This window comes from Anastrepha ludens, chromosome 2 (assembly GCF_028408465.1).
Source record: "Anastrepha ludens isolate Willacy chromosome 2, idAnaLude1.1, whole genome shotgun sequence".
Lineage (NCBI taxonomy): Eukaryota > Metazoa > Arthropoda > Insecta > Diptera > Tephritidae > Anastrepha > Anastrepha ludens.
In genome coordinates this window covers 97,131,692-97,149,021 of record NC_071498.1, presented here as the reverse complement: position 1 = coordinate 97,149,021, position 17,330 = coordinate 97,131,692, and the positions used below count along the sequence as shown (strand labels likewise).

Here is a 17,330-nt window from a genome sequence, read left to right as displayed (position 1 = left end):
AAAAAAAAAAATCTGTCACGGGAAAACTTAACCAGGGCAACTCTGAAGACAACGCATATCTAATTTTTGCTTTCTGATTACCCAGGTGGAAAAACCGTGACCAAAATGGAGACCTGTTTCGTTTGGAGGTGGACGTCTTCAGCGCCATTTCAAGGTCGCGGGTGTTAATTTTTTTCAAAGTCAAAACCATTTTTTAAAAGCCAAGACATGTACCTTTAAAATAAAAAAAAAAATTTTTTTAAATATTCACAGGATTTGTCACAATCAATCCCCAAAAAAACCCTTCATTTCAGGGCCTCGAGACCAGAAGACCCCCTTAAGTGATTAATTTTCTATCTTAATAATAGACGTGTGTCGTTCGACTCGATAATGTATCGACTTATTCTTTTGTTGCTTCGTCTGGTGACCCCCATGGTAGTATCCTAAGCCCGTTACTATTTGTCCTCTTCAATAACGAAATTGTTCCTCCTATTATGCCAAGTGTAATTTTCTTCTTTACGCGGATGGTATGAAAATCTATTATGAAATTAAATATCTACAAGATTCATCCTCTCTCCAGGGTGAGTTTCTAAACTAACGAGTATATAGTTAGTGTGTACGTAATCGTTTGCTCCTTAAAAGTAGTAAATGGCAGTATACTTCGTATGCGAAAGTTTTTAATATTGTTCCAACATCTTACTACATCTTAAACTCGCCGCTAAAAACAATTAGTGAATTAAAATACTTGAGTGTTTATTGACTTGGGTGACTCCAAGCTCAACCTCACCACCCACATAAATTACCTACATATATTCTTTCTAAATCGTTCGTTTATAATCCAAATAGTTCTTCGTTTTCTGTAAGCACCTTGTTTGTTGATTAATAAATATTGGCCCAAAGTTTAGCTCCTCGAAGTACTACTTCAAAATGTCACTAAATGAATTGTTTAACTAGATTCTAAATACTCTTTAATATTCTTTCTCTGTAAGATATGTTAAATTTTTCTCATTAAAATGTATTGAGTAAATTATAAGTTTAATTTATTTTTGATTCAATTGTGCACCATTAATCTGTTTTTCATAGTCTGTAAGAAATACTGCTTTTTTTTTAATTATTAAATAAGTAAATAAATAAATGGGCAAAGTACTCTAGTCCTCAAAGTATTTATTTGAGCTTCTTTTTACTAACAGAAGCAGGACACATAAGGTCTATCCGTTATTGTTAAAAATTAAGTTTCAAAGTGACTAAAATAAAGTGAAGTAAAATAAATAATTGACGCATACACTTCTGTTAGGTGTTTAACCGAGCTCCTCCTCCTATTTATAGCGTGCGTCTTAATGTTGTTCCACAAATGGAGGGACCTACAGTTTTAAGCCGACTCCGAACGGCAAATGGTTCTTTATGAGAAATTTTTTTCGTAGCAGAAATACACCCGGAGGTATGACATTGCCTGCCGAGGGGCGGCCGCTATTAGAAAAATTTTTTTTTTTATCATTTTGGTATTTTATACACAGAGATTCGAGCCTACGCACTCCCGAATGGTAGTCATGCACCAACCCATTTGGCTACGGCGGCCGAAAAAAGAAGAAAAAATATAAATGTTGAAGTATTTTAGTTAACGCTATCAAAATGAGTGAATCCCTGAATGAATTCCAAGATGGCGGAAAGGCATTCAAAATATGCCAAACTTGAGCTCCTAATAGGATTCTTCTATTCGCCACTTTTCTAGTCGCTATCTCTCCGCTTGACTAACTTAACGTAAAATTTGCATGCGAAAGCAACAATAAAGTTATCGAGCAAGATTCGCCGCTAGCAAGTATGGCTATACCTCATAAACTCGTACAACTCATTGCCCTACAAGCACATGTAATTTAAGGCAGCTTTATTCCAGTGCTGTCAAGATATGTTTATTTATACCAGTTGCTTCACCTATTCGCCACTTGCTAACGCTTGGCGAAAAGAAGAGGCCTAATATTGATTTCTCATATTGACCTCGTTGACCTCCAAAAAATATGGCATTTGTATGGCAACGGTTGTTATTTAGTATACTTTATTTAGTATTGACACGTGTAGATAAAAGTGTTTGTATGGCAACGCTTGTTATTTAGTATACATTTATTTATTTATAAGTACATACATATGTATGTGTGCTTAAGCCAGTACGAACAAATTTTGTTGCAAACCTTAGTCGGCATTCAATTGAGCTGCTTCCATAGAACATATACATGAGTAGTTACTTTAACTCAAAAACTTTTCTATTTTAAAAATTTACTCAGAACTTATTGTTTACCTTACATATATTGAAGTTCAAATAATATTCAAAATGAATTGTGAAGAGTCAAGCGAATCGCCGAACAAGAAAAATGTGCAATCTACACCACCACAGCAAAAGCAAATTGAGACACCAGAAACCGACGACGAAGAGATATTTATCAAGACGTTCGATGAACTTGAATTAGGACTTGTTGATGAACTAGTGCCAGTGCGAAATGTTACCGTTAAATTCTTTGTTGATGACTCACATATTGTGACGCGAATCTATTCAAACCGCTTAACTATGGGCGATATAAAAGCTGATATCGCAAGCAAATTCGAAGTGGATCCCAAGCATTTAGTAATAAAACAAAAGGGGCGCGAATTATCAGATAATTGTTTACTGGCACAATTGTTTGCACAAGACTTTTGCACATACTCCTTCGATGTAGAATTAAAGGATATATCAGAAGCGAATAATGGCGAGAATGTAGAACCACAAAAGTTGAATTTGATTAAATACAGGTAAGTGAAATAAAAATTGGAAAACTAAATGAGACGTTACTATTGTTAATTGATTTATTGACGTAGCGCCAATTTACCCGATTTCTTAACTGTGCGCATAGAAGATGAATGGGGCGAGCACAAGAAAATTGTAGTAGAGATTGTGAATAAGGCTATTGCAAAGCCATTTTTGTGTAGTTATCGCGATACAAATACGGGTAAGTGCAACTAAAATTACTTGTGTTTTTCATAACATAATAATCTTTTGTTTAATTTCATTTTAAATTAATTGAGGTATGGAATATTTTGATGCATTCACTCAAACTGGACCCATTTTTAATGAGGAGGACTATACGCGATACGTCTCCAGAGATACGCAGACTCGTGAACACAAAAGGAAAGATACTGTAAGTTATAAAGGAATATAAAAACACTTCTTTACAAGAGTAATAACACTGTACCACAAAATCAAACTTTTTCTATAATAACAAGGTCCCGGCAAAGGATTCTGGTAGAAAGGAGTAAAAGACTATATGTGGATCGTTGTCGACTTGAAAGTTTGCGTCTAATTTTTTTAAAAGGGGGTTGGGGGCGAAAAGCTTCAAGTTTTCATCCGATTGTACATTCTTATTGCAAAGCGGCATAGGAGACTATGTGATTCTTATGTTTTAGGTATACACATGTATGTATAATGTGCTCAGCATTTCTACTTCAAAAAACACCGGGAAATATTTTTATGGAACAGTTTAGACCTCTGACTCCTCAAAGGTAAACAATCCTCAGAAAACGTACCTCAAAAATATTTTGCATAATAAATAATAAGACATCAAAGCTCAAAACCTAAAGTAAACTCTAGAAATAAGAAAAATGTGTGCGGTAATCTATTAAACTCAATATTATTTTAGTATTATCCTCAAAATCTTCCATTCCAGATTATCGTTTTAGTCAGTAAGAATTTGTGTAGATTATTGATTTTTCCAATAAAAAATAAACAAACCTACATGCATTGAGATTTTGCCAAAAAAATTTCTTCAATACCCATTAACGAAATTAACCCCTAAACACAACAATAATGAATACCAAACTGCGCCTTCCGAATTTGCTGCGACAATAAGCAAAAAAAGGAAGAGAAAGAGCACGCGAAAGCAATGGAAAGTGCCAAATACAAGAAATTACATACACACACACACACACACACACTTCCTTGCCAGAGTTTCGTCGAAAAAAAACGCAAAAAACGTAATTTGGAGGTCGTCCTTTAAAAATTTAACGCACAGCACTTCATTTTTATTGATATTTTAATATAAAAATTACACATCTTAAAATCACAATATCACCAAGCCATTTACTGAATATTCACAAACATTTTCTTTATTATGATATTATCGTACTTTTGTTTGTTTATTTGAAGTGACAAGGTCATCGGTTGTCAAAATCCCGTAAAATAAAGTATCGGTTTTCTGAAGGTGCCACCTTCAGCATTCTCTACACCATATCTACAAATATAAAATGTAATTATTGGTTTCCGCCCCTTCTTATTGGAACTATTTACGTGAAGATGCCAAAAGTTGCGAATAACTTTCCATATTCTGTTTTGGAAAATATTGGACCAATGAGTCCTCCACCAAAGCACACCGAAGTATGACTTTCCACCAAAGTATGACTTTTCAGGGATGAAATAAGGTCTGAGCGGCAAATTTTACCTCTTCAAGTAGTTCAGTAGGAAGTGAGGTTTATAACTCAATATTGCCTATTGGCCAAAGTGCTCCGGAAAATTTGTTTGCTAAATACTGATATTGATGGATATTACTCAGATTTTAGTAGTCGGCTCTAATCCACCATATGATAGATAATATCGTCAAACAGGGGAGGAACCTTTCTTCGGATGCGATGTCTTTAAGTGTGCTCACCGTTCATGATTTTCTATGTTAACCCGCGAGGTAAGCAAGAAAGCACTTACAAATAAAGCGTTGAAAGATTTATTAAAACTAATTTCTAAAAACAAACTCCTGATTCCTCGCAGTGAAAAAGCGAGATAGATCGGTGAGGTAGACGTTCACTTTGGCGCACAGACCATCAATGTCAATTAGAAAATTTAATTGCAAAGAAGGCGCTAATGACGTCAAAGACGTTAGCTTTTTGTATGGAAAGAGATAGTCGTCTTTTCATTTATCAACAGCAGTCTTTGCCTTGCGAGAGCTGTAGCCGCAAAAACGGCAGACGCTTGTTTCTACTAATCCTAGTATTCTGAAATGACAACCAAACCGACTTATTGTACTTGAGGCTATTCCCGAAGAAGGATTAACTTTTTGCCTGCCTTTGCCCTGGGCCCTTCACCCGATATCGTATGAATTGCGTGTCGTCCCAGACGTTGATAACTTCCTTTATGGGCTCTTTGGTAAGCCCAAAAAATACATTCCAGTCAGTCCATGGAATATCGATGTAACGCCTAATTTCGCTAGATAGTTCGCCTGTTCATTTCCGTCATGGCCTACATGTTCTGGTAGCCAGTGTTCTTTTCACACAGGCCATTAAGGACAATCCCTTTAGATATTATTATGTGAGACTGTAGTACACCTAAGGTTGTGCCCAGCTGTCTAACAAAATTCAGATGCGCTTCGAAGTTGTACCCTCTTCTGCTGATCATCTTACTTTTTCTACCATATTCTGCTATCTTATTGGCTACTTCCTGCATGTCAAATTTTTACAACTTTGAGCTCACCTAATTGGGTAGACTCATAATTTTGCCAATAGATTTTCAAACCTCCTCGTGTGATTTCAATTAGCCTCTTTACCACTGAATTGCAGCCTGTTGTATCATTTTCAATAATAACCTTGCTTTTGCAGAATACTGCATACGAACAAGCCACTCAGTGCTTTCAGGATGGCAAACAAGTATTGTATGTTTCAGCTGCCACCGACTACACCATAACTCCTGGAAAATATCAGACTTATGCGCAAAAGATCCGTCGTGAAAATAAACTGGCTAAAATCATATTAATTCAACGTAATCTTCGTCGTTACATAGTGTGGCGCTTTATGTGTAAAGCGGCTAAAGAGTATCGGTAAGCCAATACCAACAATACCATGTCGACGCGCGCAACAAATGAAATAATTGCATTTCACTTTTTTTCATATCTTACAACGTAGCCGGTTAGTGGCCAATCGGAAGGCTGAAGAGGAACGTCTGCAGGCGGAAGCTGAAAAGCGTGTCAAACGAATTGAACTGGCTAAACAATTTCCACGCACCAAAGATGACTTTGAAATGTTGTATAGTGAGGTGCAGAAATGGAAGATAGCCGAACTGAAGCGTATAACGCGCTTGTACGAAGGGCCAGCTCGCATCGCCGAGGTTAATGTGTTGCTCGACAAGGAAATTCAACTGCGCAACGGCATCGAAAAGCAACGCTATATCGTCAAAAAGGCGATGGAGGATTTTCGCAATGAAAAAATGCTCACCAAGTTGGGAGAACCAATTAAGTGGATCGGCTACAAAGGTGAACTTGCGCTGATCATTTAGTTCACTTTGTTCTTTAATTATAAGATAGACACTCATACACTTTTATATGCAAAATGCTCCTACGGTGTGTATAAATACTTATACATGTACTAGAATATTATTTAAATGTAATATTTATAAATTTTGAACGTTGCAGAAGAAAGAAGCACTGTCATCTAAAATTTGCACAAAGTAGTCGGCTAAAGTCCAGCTAAAAATTGCCAAATGGCATTATGTCTCAATAGGCCGACCGATTCGCGCAGATTAGATATTCATGGTATCACTCTGCAAAAGCAATCATTCCCTTGATGAGCTTGGATAGCATTATCCAGTCAGCAAAAGCTTTTATGACCAAATGTTCCACTTATGAACTTCAAACCCTCTCCAGGGAACATGTACAGGCCCAGATTGTAATTTTCATTCGCTCATTGTCAGGAAAAGTTTCATTAGAGGTTCGTTTTAGGTTATTTCCCTATTTTCTCATCCACTACCAGGCAATGGCAAGCCTCCGAGTGTATTTCTGCGATTAATAAACTTCTCATAAAAAACTATTTGCCGTTCGGAGTCGACTTAAAACTGTAGACCCCTCCATTTGTGGAACAAAATCAAGACACTCGACACACATAGGAGGTGGAGCTCGTCCAAACTCCTAACAGGAGTGTATGCGCCAATTATTATTATTTTTTTTTTTATGGGTATACTCAGAAACGCATTATAATGCGCAACGTACTTTTGCAGTGTTGGCAATGCGTTCAGAAATGCAAATATGGCAGTACCGCAAATGCATCGCGTTCCAAAACGCCATTTTTGTATCAAACGTCACGCATTATTTGCAGGAAAAATTTTAATACTGCCGCTGATTACGCTAATATGATGTCTGCTGAAAGTGAGTATAAAACTAATTTGTTTAGCTTTTAATGCAAAGATATATTAAATATACGTTATTAAAACAATATTTTATTACATTTTTCTTGATTTTAGCGATTATCTAAGTACATCGGAAGTAAAGTTGCTTCTCAGAGTCCGACTGAGCATGGAAAGTGAATTTGCTTCAGGGAGGAGGAAAAAGAGTGTTTTGTGGAATAAGGTGGCGGAAGAAATAAAAAAAGTGAATAAAGATTTGAAAATAGACGGGCAAATCGCGCAGCGAAAATTTTCTAATTGTTTCAAAAAACGATTTTTTTTTTTGTTTTGAAAATTGAAAAAGTAATGAATTACAATCACAATAAATTAAAAAGCATTAGCGACTAGGAAAAAAAGATTTATTTTTGGGAATTTTTTGTTTTAATGAACATCTTACTATATGTGATCTTCTTTTTAGCTTTACACGTCTGTTTTTTCTTAAATTTAGCAAAAAACTATCACTTTTTACTTCAAATATATCGTCAACAACTAAACTCAATAATACTTCCATTTTAGTGTAAAACGCGTTCATAAATGCAACAAATCTTTTTCCAAATCGTCAACAAATCTATCAATTGCATCACTTGTCACATTGGCAGTGTTGCCAGCGCTGCAATTACTGCGCATTTATAATGCGTTTCTGAATATACCCTATATCTGCAGTCGATATATAAGATTAGTTGTCAAACAGGTTGCTTCCGTAATGAAATTCAAATTGCAATCCACTGATGCTTCGAGGAATCCCTATTTGATATTTGCAAGTCCCTATAGGCTGGTGTAGCCTTTAGGAAAATGAGGGGAAAAATCAAAACAGTGGAGAGTCTAATGTTTCTTGTGATTGAAATACCAACCAGGTTTTCAAGTTTATTAAGTCATTTTATGTGAATATGGGTCACCGTCGCCGCGTTGGTTTGCGCATAACTAGTATTGGGCTAGTCCACTTTGGAGATGAAAAATCAAATTATGGAAAAGATTATTTCTAAAGCGGTTTCTGCCCGAGTGAATGAAAGCCGTCGGGTCGAGGGCGGCATAAATCTGTGCGTTTGAGAGAGACAATATCACAAATTGGAGGAGAAGCTCGGCTACGCTATCACAAGAAATGTTTCCGCAAATTATATATAAGGTGACCAGATAAAAATGATGGAAAATTAAGTTAAAATAAAACATGTATCAAAGTCTGGATCGAATGTATGTATGTATGCCCGCACGCATTTTAGTGGAATTTAATTTGGACTGGCTGTTAATTTTTGGCAACAAACCAGCTTATAAACAATGAGAGTTAAGATCGTAACATCAGACGAGCGGACGGAAATTTTATCTTAGTACGAGGTGTGTTCAAAAAGTATCGCGAATTTTGAATTTTCGCAGGTTACGTATACTCAAATTTCGATTTTTTTGTGGCGATATGTTGGTACTCATGTCTCTCACTAATGCCGACTAGTTCGGCCATTTTGAATGTCCAGTTAATTGTTGACAGCTGCTTTGCTTGCAGCTTATTTCGATTCGATTCTTCGATTTTTACCTATTCAAAAAGATGGATCAAAGAACTCGTATCAAATTTTGTGTGAAAAACGAAATTAAGTGCTCGGAGGTATTCCGAATGTTGACTGTGTCATACGGAGAAGCTTCTTTGGACCAAAGCAACGTTTATTGGTGATACAAAATGTTCTCAGAAGGCCGAGAAGGGGTGAACGACGAAAAGCGTGCCGGACGGCCGAGCACTTCAACAACAAATGAAAAAATTGATGACGTGAAGAAGTTATTGACGACCTAGACATATTGATTGGCTCGTGTCATTCGATTTTTTTCAATGATTTGGGCATGAGACGGGTCGCCGTAAAATTCGTACCAAAACTGCTCAATTTCGACCAAAGGCAGCATCGCATGAACATTGCGAATGAGATGTTGGACCCTGTTCGCGACGACCCAAATTTGCTTCAGAGGTTCATCACTGACGAGTCGTGGGTTTATGGTTATGACGTGGAAACCAAAGCTCAATCATCCCAATGGAAGCTGCCGCACGAACCAAGACCGAAAAAAGCGCGACAAGTGCGGTCGAATGTAAAAGTTTTGCTTACCGTTTTCTTCGATTGCAGGGGGGTTGTGCATCATGAGTTCTTGCCACAGGGTAAAACGGTCAATAAGAATATGACCTGCAAGTTATACGCAATTTGCGCGAAGCAATCAGCCAGAAACACCCGGATTTGTGGAAGAACAAAAATTGGCTTTGGCATCACGATAATACCCCTGCTCACACATCGTTGCATGTGCGGGACTTTTTGGCCAAAAACAACACACTAATAATGCCACAGCCACCGTATTCCCCAGATCTGGCCCCCTGTGACTTTTTCTTGCATTCGCTACAATAACGGCAATTTGGCTTTTTGGTGTAGGCACTTAGCCAAAATGGGCTCATCCGGGAAGATGATTTCGCTACGTATTTTCTAATAACGATGTGTCCAAATAGGCTTTATGTCCTGCATAGAGATTAGTTTAGAATTTCAACAGATTTTGCATGCAAATTTACATGTTTACATATTATTACTTAAATATGTTCATGTCTTATTTATTTGCTCAAAAGATAACGTAATTCATATGGATTTGTTGCGTACACAACGGGCCCGATTCCTTACCGAAGTTTACAAGGACATGCAAAAGAAAGTGAGTAGAGAGGAACGCCTGGAGCTTTTAACGAAATTGAAATCCATTTTGATGGGCGAACGTGAGTTTCCGGATTTCGCAGAGGTTAGTATACAAGATTATCGTCGGACAATAATATTTTTTTATTTTTCTCTTTAGCATTTGCCTTTATGTAACTGTATATGTGTCTGTGTACAAATATATTTACATACTTTGTCATACAAATTAATTTCTCCATTTTAGATCTTTGACTTAATACAACGTGAAATAAATTTGATGCTTCACACTAAATACTGTGACGTTGAAGTCTTACATAAGCGCCAGAATATTCTATGGATGGAGCTGATTAAGTTCTCAAAGGATAAACCCAAAGATTGTATGAAGAATAAAGAAGAGTTGGCTTAAAGTAAAAACCAGAAACCATAAAAACTGAAACAATTAAAAACTCCTATCAGCCTTAGAGCGAAAAGTTGCAAAGAAATCATTCCCATAAATTACAATTTCTTTACCATCATATTGCTTTAATATTATACTCGTACTATATTTATGTGAAGGATTTGTTTACATACAATTCACGATAAGCCGAAATCAATACTTAAATTTTATTGGTAAGAAATGAATGTAAACACATGAATACATAGTTGGACCATAGAACTTTTGACATCCCTATCAAACCTATCAAGCCACATGTCCGGGCTGTCGAAGAAATTACTATGCCATGACTTACATCCGAATATTGTTTATGAATCGGGAACATTTCTTTCAAAAATTCACATTCTGCGTGCTAAACTTTCAGAGCACTTCGGCAACATCCGCACAGTCCCCACAAGCGGCCAAATGAGCAGCTAATGCGCAATAATTGCCAACATTTATGTTCAAGTTCACTCTTATGGATAATATTTCTCCACTTAGGACTAAAAATTGCTTAACTAAGGGCCTGACCAAAGACCCTAAGACGCCAATTCAACACCGTTCTTTACAACTCCGTCTGCGCCCGTCCGCGAAGGGGAAGGTTTTGAAGAAGCATCTTGACTAATATCCATATGTGATCTAACACTCATTAGACCTGCTTTAAAATTATAATTTGTTTAAATTTTGAGCAATTTTCTTCATTAGTTTTTCGAAGACTTTATTGTAAAATTACAGTTATTTGAAAGTGGGTGTAATTATTATAAGATATGAAATACCGATTGTTCTTACAAGTAATATAGATAAGATTAGATAAAATGGCTGCAGAGCTTCATTGATATATTTATCGAGTTATTCCTTGTATGGCAGATGACCAAGCTTTTCATATACATAATTATATTTATTGCTCTGCGATTCGATCATGATTCAATAATAAAAGATTGTGTAAGGCTCGACAACTGATTTCAGATGCTACTTAATCCATTGGTTCAATTTGGAAGGAAGGGAAAAAGAAGAAGAATTTATCCACTTTCTGAAACAGTAGTAAAAAAGTGAAAAAGGTCGGTGTAAGCCATAGAATAATTTTATATTATTTTATGAATGGTACTTAATTATTTATATATTTAGCTTAGGTTATATATATACATATATATAATTGGCGCGTACACCCTTTTTTGGGTGGCCGAGCTCCCCCTCATATTTGTGGTGTGCGTCTTGATGTTTCAAGCCGATTTCGAACGGCAATATTTTTATGAGGCGCTTTTTCATGACAGAAATACACTCGGAGGTTTGCCATTGCCTGCCGAGGGGCGACCGCTATTAGAAAAATGTTTTTCTTAATGTTGGTGTTTCACCGAGATTCGAACCTACGTTCTCTCTGTGAGTTCCGAATGGTAGTTACGCACCAACCCATTCGGCTGCGGCGGCCGGGCTTAGGTTAGGTTAGTTATATTTGGCTGATCTGAATAGATCTCGTATATGTAGTCAACGTCGTGTTGTTGGAGACGTGCTAAACATAGTTTACGATACTTTAATTTCGTAGTATTTCTCAAATTTGCCATGCTTTTTTTCATTTTTTAGAAAGATGAATACGATAAATCCAAAAGCTCGTGCTTGACCCAGAATTGTGATAACCGAAACCATACAGAAATAAAATACAACTTAACTCATTATTTTCAATAGAAATAAAATACAACTTAACTCATTATTTTCAACAGAAATAAAACACAACTTAGCTCATTATTTTCAACTTAATTGTTGGATTTTAATAATTTCTAGTACTTTCGGTACAAAAGTTTTAACAACCTATCTTGTTCTTCTTATTTGCGCGATAATCGCTTAAGCGATTTTGGCCGAGTTTAAAAAAGCGCGCCAGTCGTTTCTTTCCCGTGCTAACCGTGCTGACGGTTTGACACTATAGTAATCTTGAAAACTATAAGTTTCCTCAAACAGTATATTTTTCCCATTCTCAGAAGACTTTGTATGTTAATCCATGTACGAGTTTTGGATATTGCCTGTGCCATATCGCCCCAAGCCCTATGAATTGTTTTGGTTGAGTATTCCATTTTTTTTAATCTGCCCCTCAGAAAGTATTTCACTGACGTTAGATTTGAGTTTAGACAATTTCACAAGCCGTTCCGTATTGTGGGACAATTCCTTCTCCAGGTGAAATACACGACAATCAGTATATGGCCTGAATCAGAATTCGTTTAAATAAAACGACACTTCTTAAATAAAAAAAGATTTACTCTGTTTGCGCAAAAACGTCAACCAAATAATGGATGAATGGTCTCGGGTACATCCCAGCAGTGCAAAATTTCGATAGGCATCGGTAGATCATCCCTAGATAGCTTCGCCCACTTCCGATCTGGCGCGATCACGAAATCCGTTGCCGAAAAGTGATACATGAAAACTTTTGATGATTTCTTTTCTTTTGATTTTATCTCTTGGGACATCAACAACCTGATCGTAATCTTTTGCCCACATTTTTTGGCACAACAAAAACAATATTGAATGCTATCTTTTTTTGTTTTTGTAAACGTTTTCCTTTCTATCCTTTTGAGTACTTTCTCTTTAGAATGCACTCTGAAATAAAAGTAGCTTTTCCAAGAGGATATCATTGACTACTTTTCAAGTTTTTTTGTTACATGAACACCAAAACTTGATCATTTGTAACAAATCAATTGTGACAAATTATTTTCTTCTTGAACAGACCTGATGTCTACCAACAAATGTATAAATGGGCAAACAAAATACAAAAACAAAAAGCAACGAGAAGCAGAACTTTTATAAATAAAAATTAAGAGAGAATTTTGGTAGTATTAGAATTTTTTATTAAAGATATTTAGTATTTGAAGACAATTCGAAAATGGTACATATTTACTTATTACATATTTTTTATGCCCAATTTATAAAATATGTTTATCGTAAAATCACTTGGATAAATATGTAAGCCATCACAAATTGGAATCTTGAATACCAAAAAAAGTTTAAGAAAAAAAAAAATAAAGAAAAATTATAAAAATACGTACAAGCTATTAAAAAAATTATCGATATACATTTTTTTTAAATATATTGAAAATATGTACATACATGAAAGCATGTCCCTCGTTTGCAGTAAGTGCGTCATAATCCAGAAAAAAACAATTTATTTATGTCATATAAAAAATTACTTGCTTTATTTATTAGCAAAATCTCATTAACAGAAAATTTATATATTTAACTTTACTTAGTGAATAATAGTAAATGGAAAGCTTTCAAAACAGTTTTCTCGATATTTTGATTTTTTCACATGTGACAATCTTCCCGCAAACGCGCAATATACTCGTATAAGTACAATGAGAGAGAGAGTGATTGTCATATAGTATTTCAAAAGACGCGCCTAGGTGTTATTTTAAAATAAAGCAATTATATGTGAAACATGACATCATTCAAATGTCCGTCATGGACACGTCTATAGGTAAAATCCGCCAGACAGGCGATTAATGAATGCCTAATTGTCGAGAACGTTGGGATAACGATGTTGAAGTGATGTTGGAGGTTGTTCAGCAACACTTTACACTACAGCAGCAGCAGCAATATTTTCAACTGAATGCCCAGTTTTTGCTCTGCCAGTCCTTTTTCTATACTCGCTAGTGTGTCTTGAAATTTTTTCGCCGAACTTTGAATTGCCGACTCATTCGCACGATTATTTACACCAAAACAAAATCACGAATTTTGCTATATGTTGATCTTAAAGATCGACTATTTCATAATAAGGTTCAATCATTTTAAGGCGTTGTTCTATGGTGTGAAGTTGTACATCCTCTCTACTTGACAAATGTCAAAGCTGATATAACGAAAGGGTACCGTCTAGGAACTATTCCCTACTGACATCTAGGGGTCGCTTTTGAAATACCCTTTATTACACTTCAAAGGTGAAATACATTGGATAATGACGCTCCATTTTTCTGGAGAATGACCCAGTTCTCTTATGTATACTACACTTTCGAGAATTAATTGAGGCAATTAGGCTCTGAATGTTCTAACAGGTTGAACTCCTACTTATACAGAATAGACCCCAACATACTCAACAATCGTATATTTCCGTATATGCCATGGTACTCCGCATGACACCAACCACCTCTTCACATGCTCCCTAAAACCTACTCATCTAATAACCCCCGTCTTCGTTTTCATTCGTTGCAACACACAGTTTCCAGAACCTACTGTTAGGTAACGAGGACGACTGGGAATTTCGCCGCTCTATGCGGTGAATTGTAAGCTAATGTAACAACAACAACCTGTAATTAAATATAAATTTTTGTTGCAAGAAATATTGAGAAGTGATTTCAAAGAAGCTCCGTTATTAACGCGACCTTAAATGCAATTTTTATGCATGAACGCTGCAGTGATTAGTAAAACAGTTATTCGAATAATAAATTAAAGGAGAAAAATTTTACTAATTTAAGTCACAGAAAGAAAACAAATTAAATAATAAATTGAATAGATAAACTGAAACAGGTATTCTTTAATATTTTTTCACACACAATTTTTTTTTTTGTTTTTTTATATTTTTTCTTTTTGATTTTTATATATGTGTATATGTATGCATATATAAATATATTTAATTAATATTTTGTATTACAAAAAATATTGAGAAAAAATTGCAACCCCAACCGTACGCGAGTGCAGCGCACACAAGACACCAATACATTGAGGAGAGGGATAACCTAGCAAAGCTTACTTAATTCAAACCAAAATTCAAAAAAACTAAATACATAAATGAAAACAAAAAAAAAAAATTAATGCAATAAGCGGATAGTTAAAACACTGAAAAACTTAAGACTTAAACGTAATGAAACCCTTATTTTAACTGCTACTAAAAAATGAGTGATAATGCAATTTAGTGGTAGGGCAAAATGCCCAACCTCGTAAGTATTAGCATTTTTATATGTGCATACCATACATATGTATGTATGTGCGCATAATTAAAGAATACCATAATAAAATAATATATGTATCTATAATAAAACATAAGATGTATCCGGGAGCGTGTCATTATTCTGTTTTACAAAATTCTGAATGACAAAATTCTGCAAATTGCAAAAAAATTCTGCTTTTTAAAATTCTGCTTTTTTAAAATTCTGCTTTTTTAAAATTCTGCTTTCTAAAATTCTGCTTTTTCAAAATTCTGCATGTTTAATGCGAAAAATTCTGCTTTATTCAAGTTTTGTGATTTTCGTCATATAAGAAGTACTGTTTAACCGATAACAATATTTTAGTTTAGCCAATTACAATATTTTTTGCAATTCTTTTTAAATATGTAGTGTGACTTAATTCATTTCTTTTTTTAATAATTCTTCGCAGCTGTTCGTTTTTTTTTTAGAAGAGTTCTACGCAAAAATACTGTGGATTGCGTAGCCGGAGTTGGACTGATGAGGGTTATTCTTTTGAAGCGCGGCCGAAGGCCGACCACGCGAAAAGGAGTTCTACGCAAAAATACGGTGGATTGCGTAGCCGGAGTTGGACTGATGAGGGTTATTCTTTTGAAGCGCGGCCAAAGGCCGCCCACGCGAAAAGAAGTTTTACGCAAAAATACGGTGGATTGCGTAGTCGGAGTTGGACTGATGAGGGTTAATTTTTTGAAGCGCGGCCGAAGGCCGACCACGCGAAAAGGAGTTCTACGCAAAAATACGGTGGATTGCGTAGCCGGAGTTGGACTGATGAGGGTTATTCTTTTGAAGCGCGGCCAAAGGCCGCCCACGCGAAAAGAAGTTTTACGCAAAAATACGGTGGATTGCGTAGTCGGAGTTGGACTGATGAGGGTTAATTTTTTGAAGCGCGGCCGAAGGCCGCCCACGCGAAAAGAAGTTATTCGCAAAAATACTGTGGATTCTATCGAAACTGAAGAAAAAATTATTATTATTATTTTTTATTTAATATCTCGAATAATAATAAAAAAAAATAATAATAATAAATTAAATAATTACATTAAATCTTTAACATTGTTAACATTATATTTTAATACAGAATTTTGAAAGCAGAATTTTAGAAAGCAGAGTTTTAAAAAAGCAGAATTTTAAAAAAGCAGAATTTTAAAAAGCCGAATTTTGTTTTTAGAATTTTGTACAGACAGAATTTCGACACCAACCCGATGTATCCGTATCGTATTCCATATCGTTCTCGCTTAATTATTTTTTTTTTTTTTTTGTTCAATCAAATGGATTTTAACTGGTTTTTACTTTAAGACGTCTATTCATCATGCATTTCAAGCATTCTATGACATGTGCATCGTTCCCTTTTTCAGATAGTGAAAATCGTATATGCGACGTGTGTAAGGAGGTTAAGCCGTACAGCCAGTTTGCGCTGCGAACGCGTCAAAACAATGTGGACACTTGCAAGCGTTGCTATTACATAAAGGTCAGTAAGTATGTCTCAGACCACCATAAAGCTGCTGGTGCTGCTGTTGCTGCGACTGAGAAAAAGTGATTAAAATAGAAGAAATAACTTTCGTACCTTCTCACTTGCCTTTCCTAGTTCGCCTCGACCGACAACAAAACTTACACAGCCATACTGCGCGCCATACAACGAGATGAACGCAAGCGCCGCTGCAACGCCTCATTCGCATTCGTACTGCAAATGGATGACATTCGTTACATTATTGACCAAATTTGGCATAGTCATTCAATACTTAGCAAGAATACGGTATTGAGCAATTTGCGGTAATTATGATTGCTTTAATCAGAACGCAAGACTTATGCAGCATACATACGAAAATGATATTGTTGCATAATAGTTTGTGCCTTTTTTATGATTTTACATATTTTTGCTTACCATTTTGGACAGTTTGCCGCGTTGGTTGAAAGGTGAAGATTGGTCACCGTGGAATTGCATTTGCCTTACTGAGTCTGAGGCACGCGATCATTATAAACTTGACGATCCGACCAAAGTCTATGACCATAAACTGGTGCTGGAGGTCGGAAATAGGCATATGTTGGCGCGCGCTGCATTCCACAAGATGACTGAAGTCGCTACCGAATTTGTGGAGACTGGGCAATGGTTCCGCGTCGGATTGAATAAGGCGCGCACAGTTCCATCACCGGACGAACGTCAGCGCTCGAAAGCAATTACCTCGACTCTCAAAGAAACGAAAAAATGAGCG

At 36.0% G+C, this 17,330-nt stretch overlaps 1 protein-coding gene across 1 annotated transcript; it reads left to right on the top strand.

Annotated features, from left to right (window-relative positions):
* Positions 1 to 2,134: 2,134 nt before the first annotated feature.
* On the top strand, positions 2,135 to 17,327 carry LOC128854845 (IQ and ubiquitin-like domain-containing protein). The gene is made up of 10 exons (XM_054089271.1): positions 2,135 to 2,757; positions 2,824 to 2,954; positions 3,031 to 3,143; positions 5,584 to 5,801; positions 5,887 to 6,233; positions 9,720 to 9,883; positions 10,022 to 10,154; positions 16,476 to 16,588; positions 16,706 to 16,890; positions 17,015 to 17,327. The coding sequence occupies exons 1-10, from the start codon at positions 2,303 to 2,305 to the stop codon at positions 17,325 to 17,327; spliced, it is 2,172 nt and encodes a 723-aa protein (XP_053945246.1). The 5' UTR covers positions 2,135 to 2,302.
* The last annotated feature ends 3 nt before the right edge of the window (positions 17,328 to 17,330 follow it).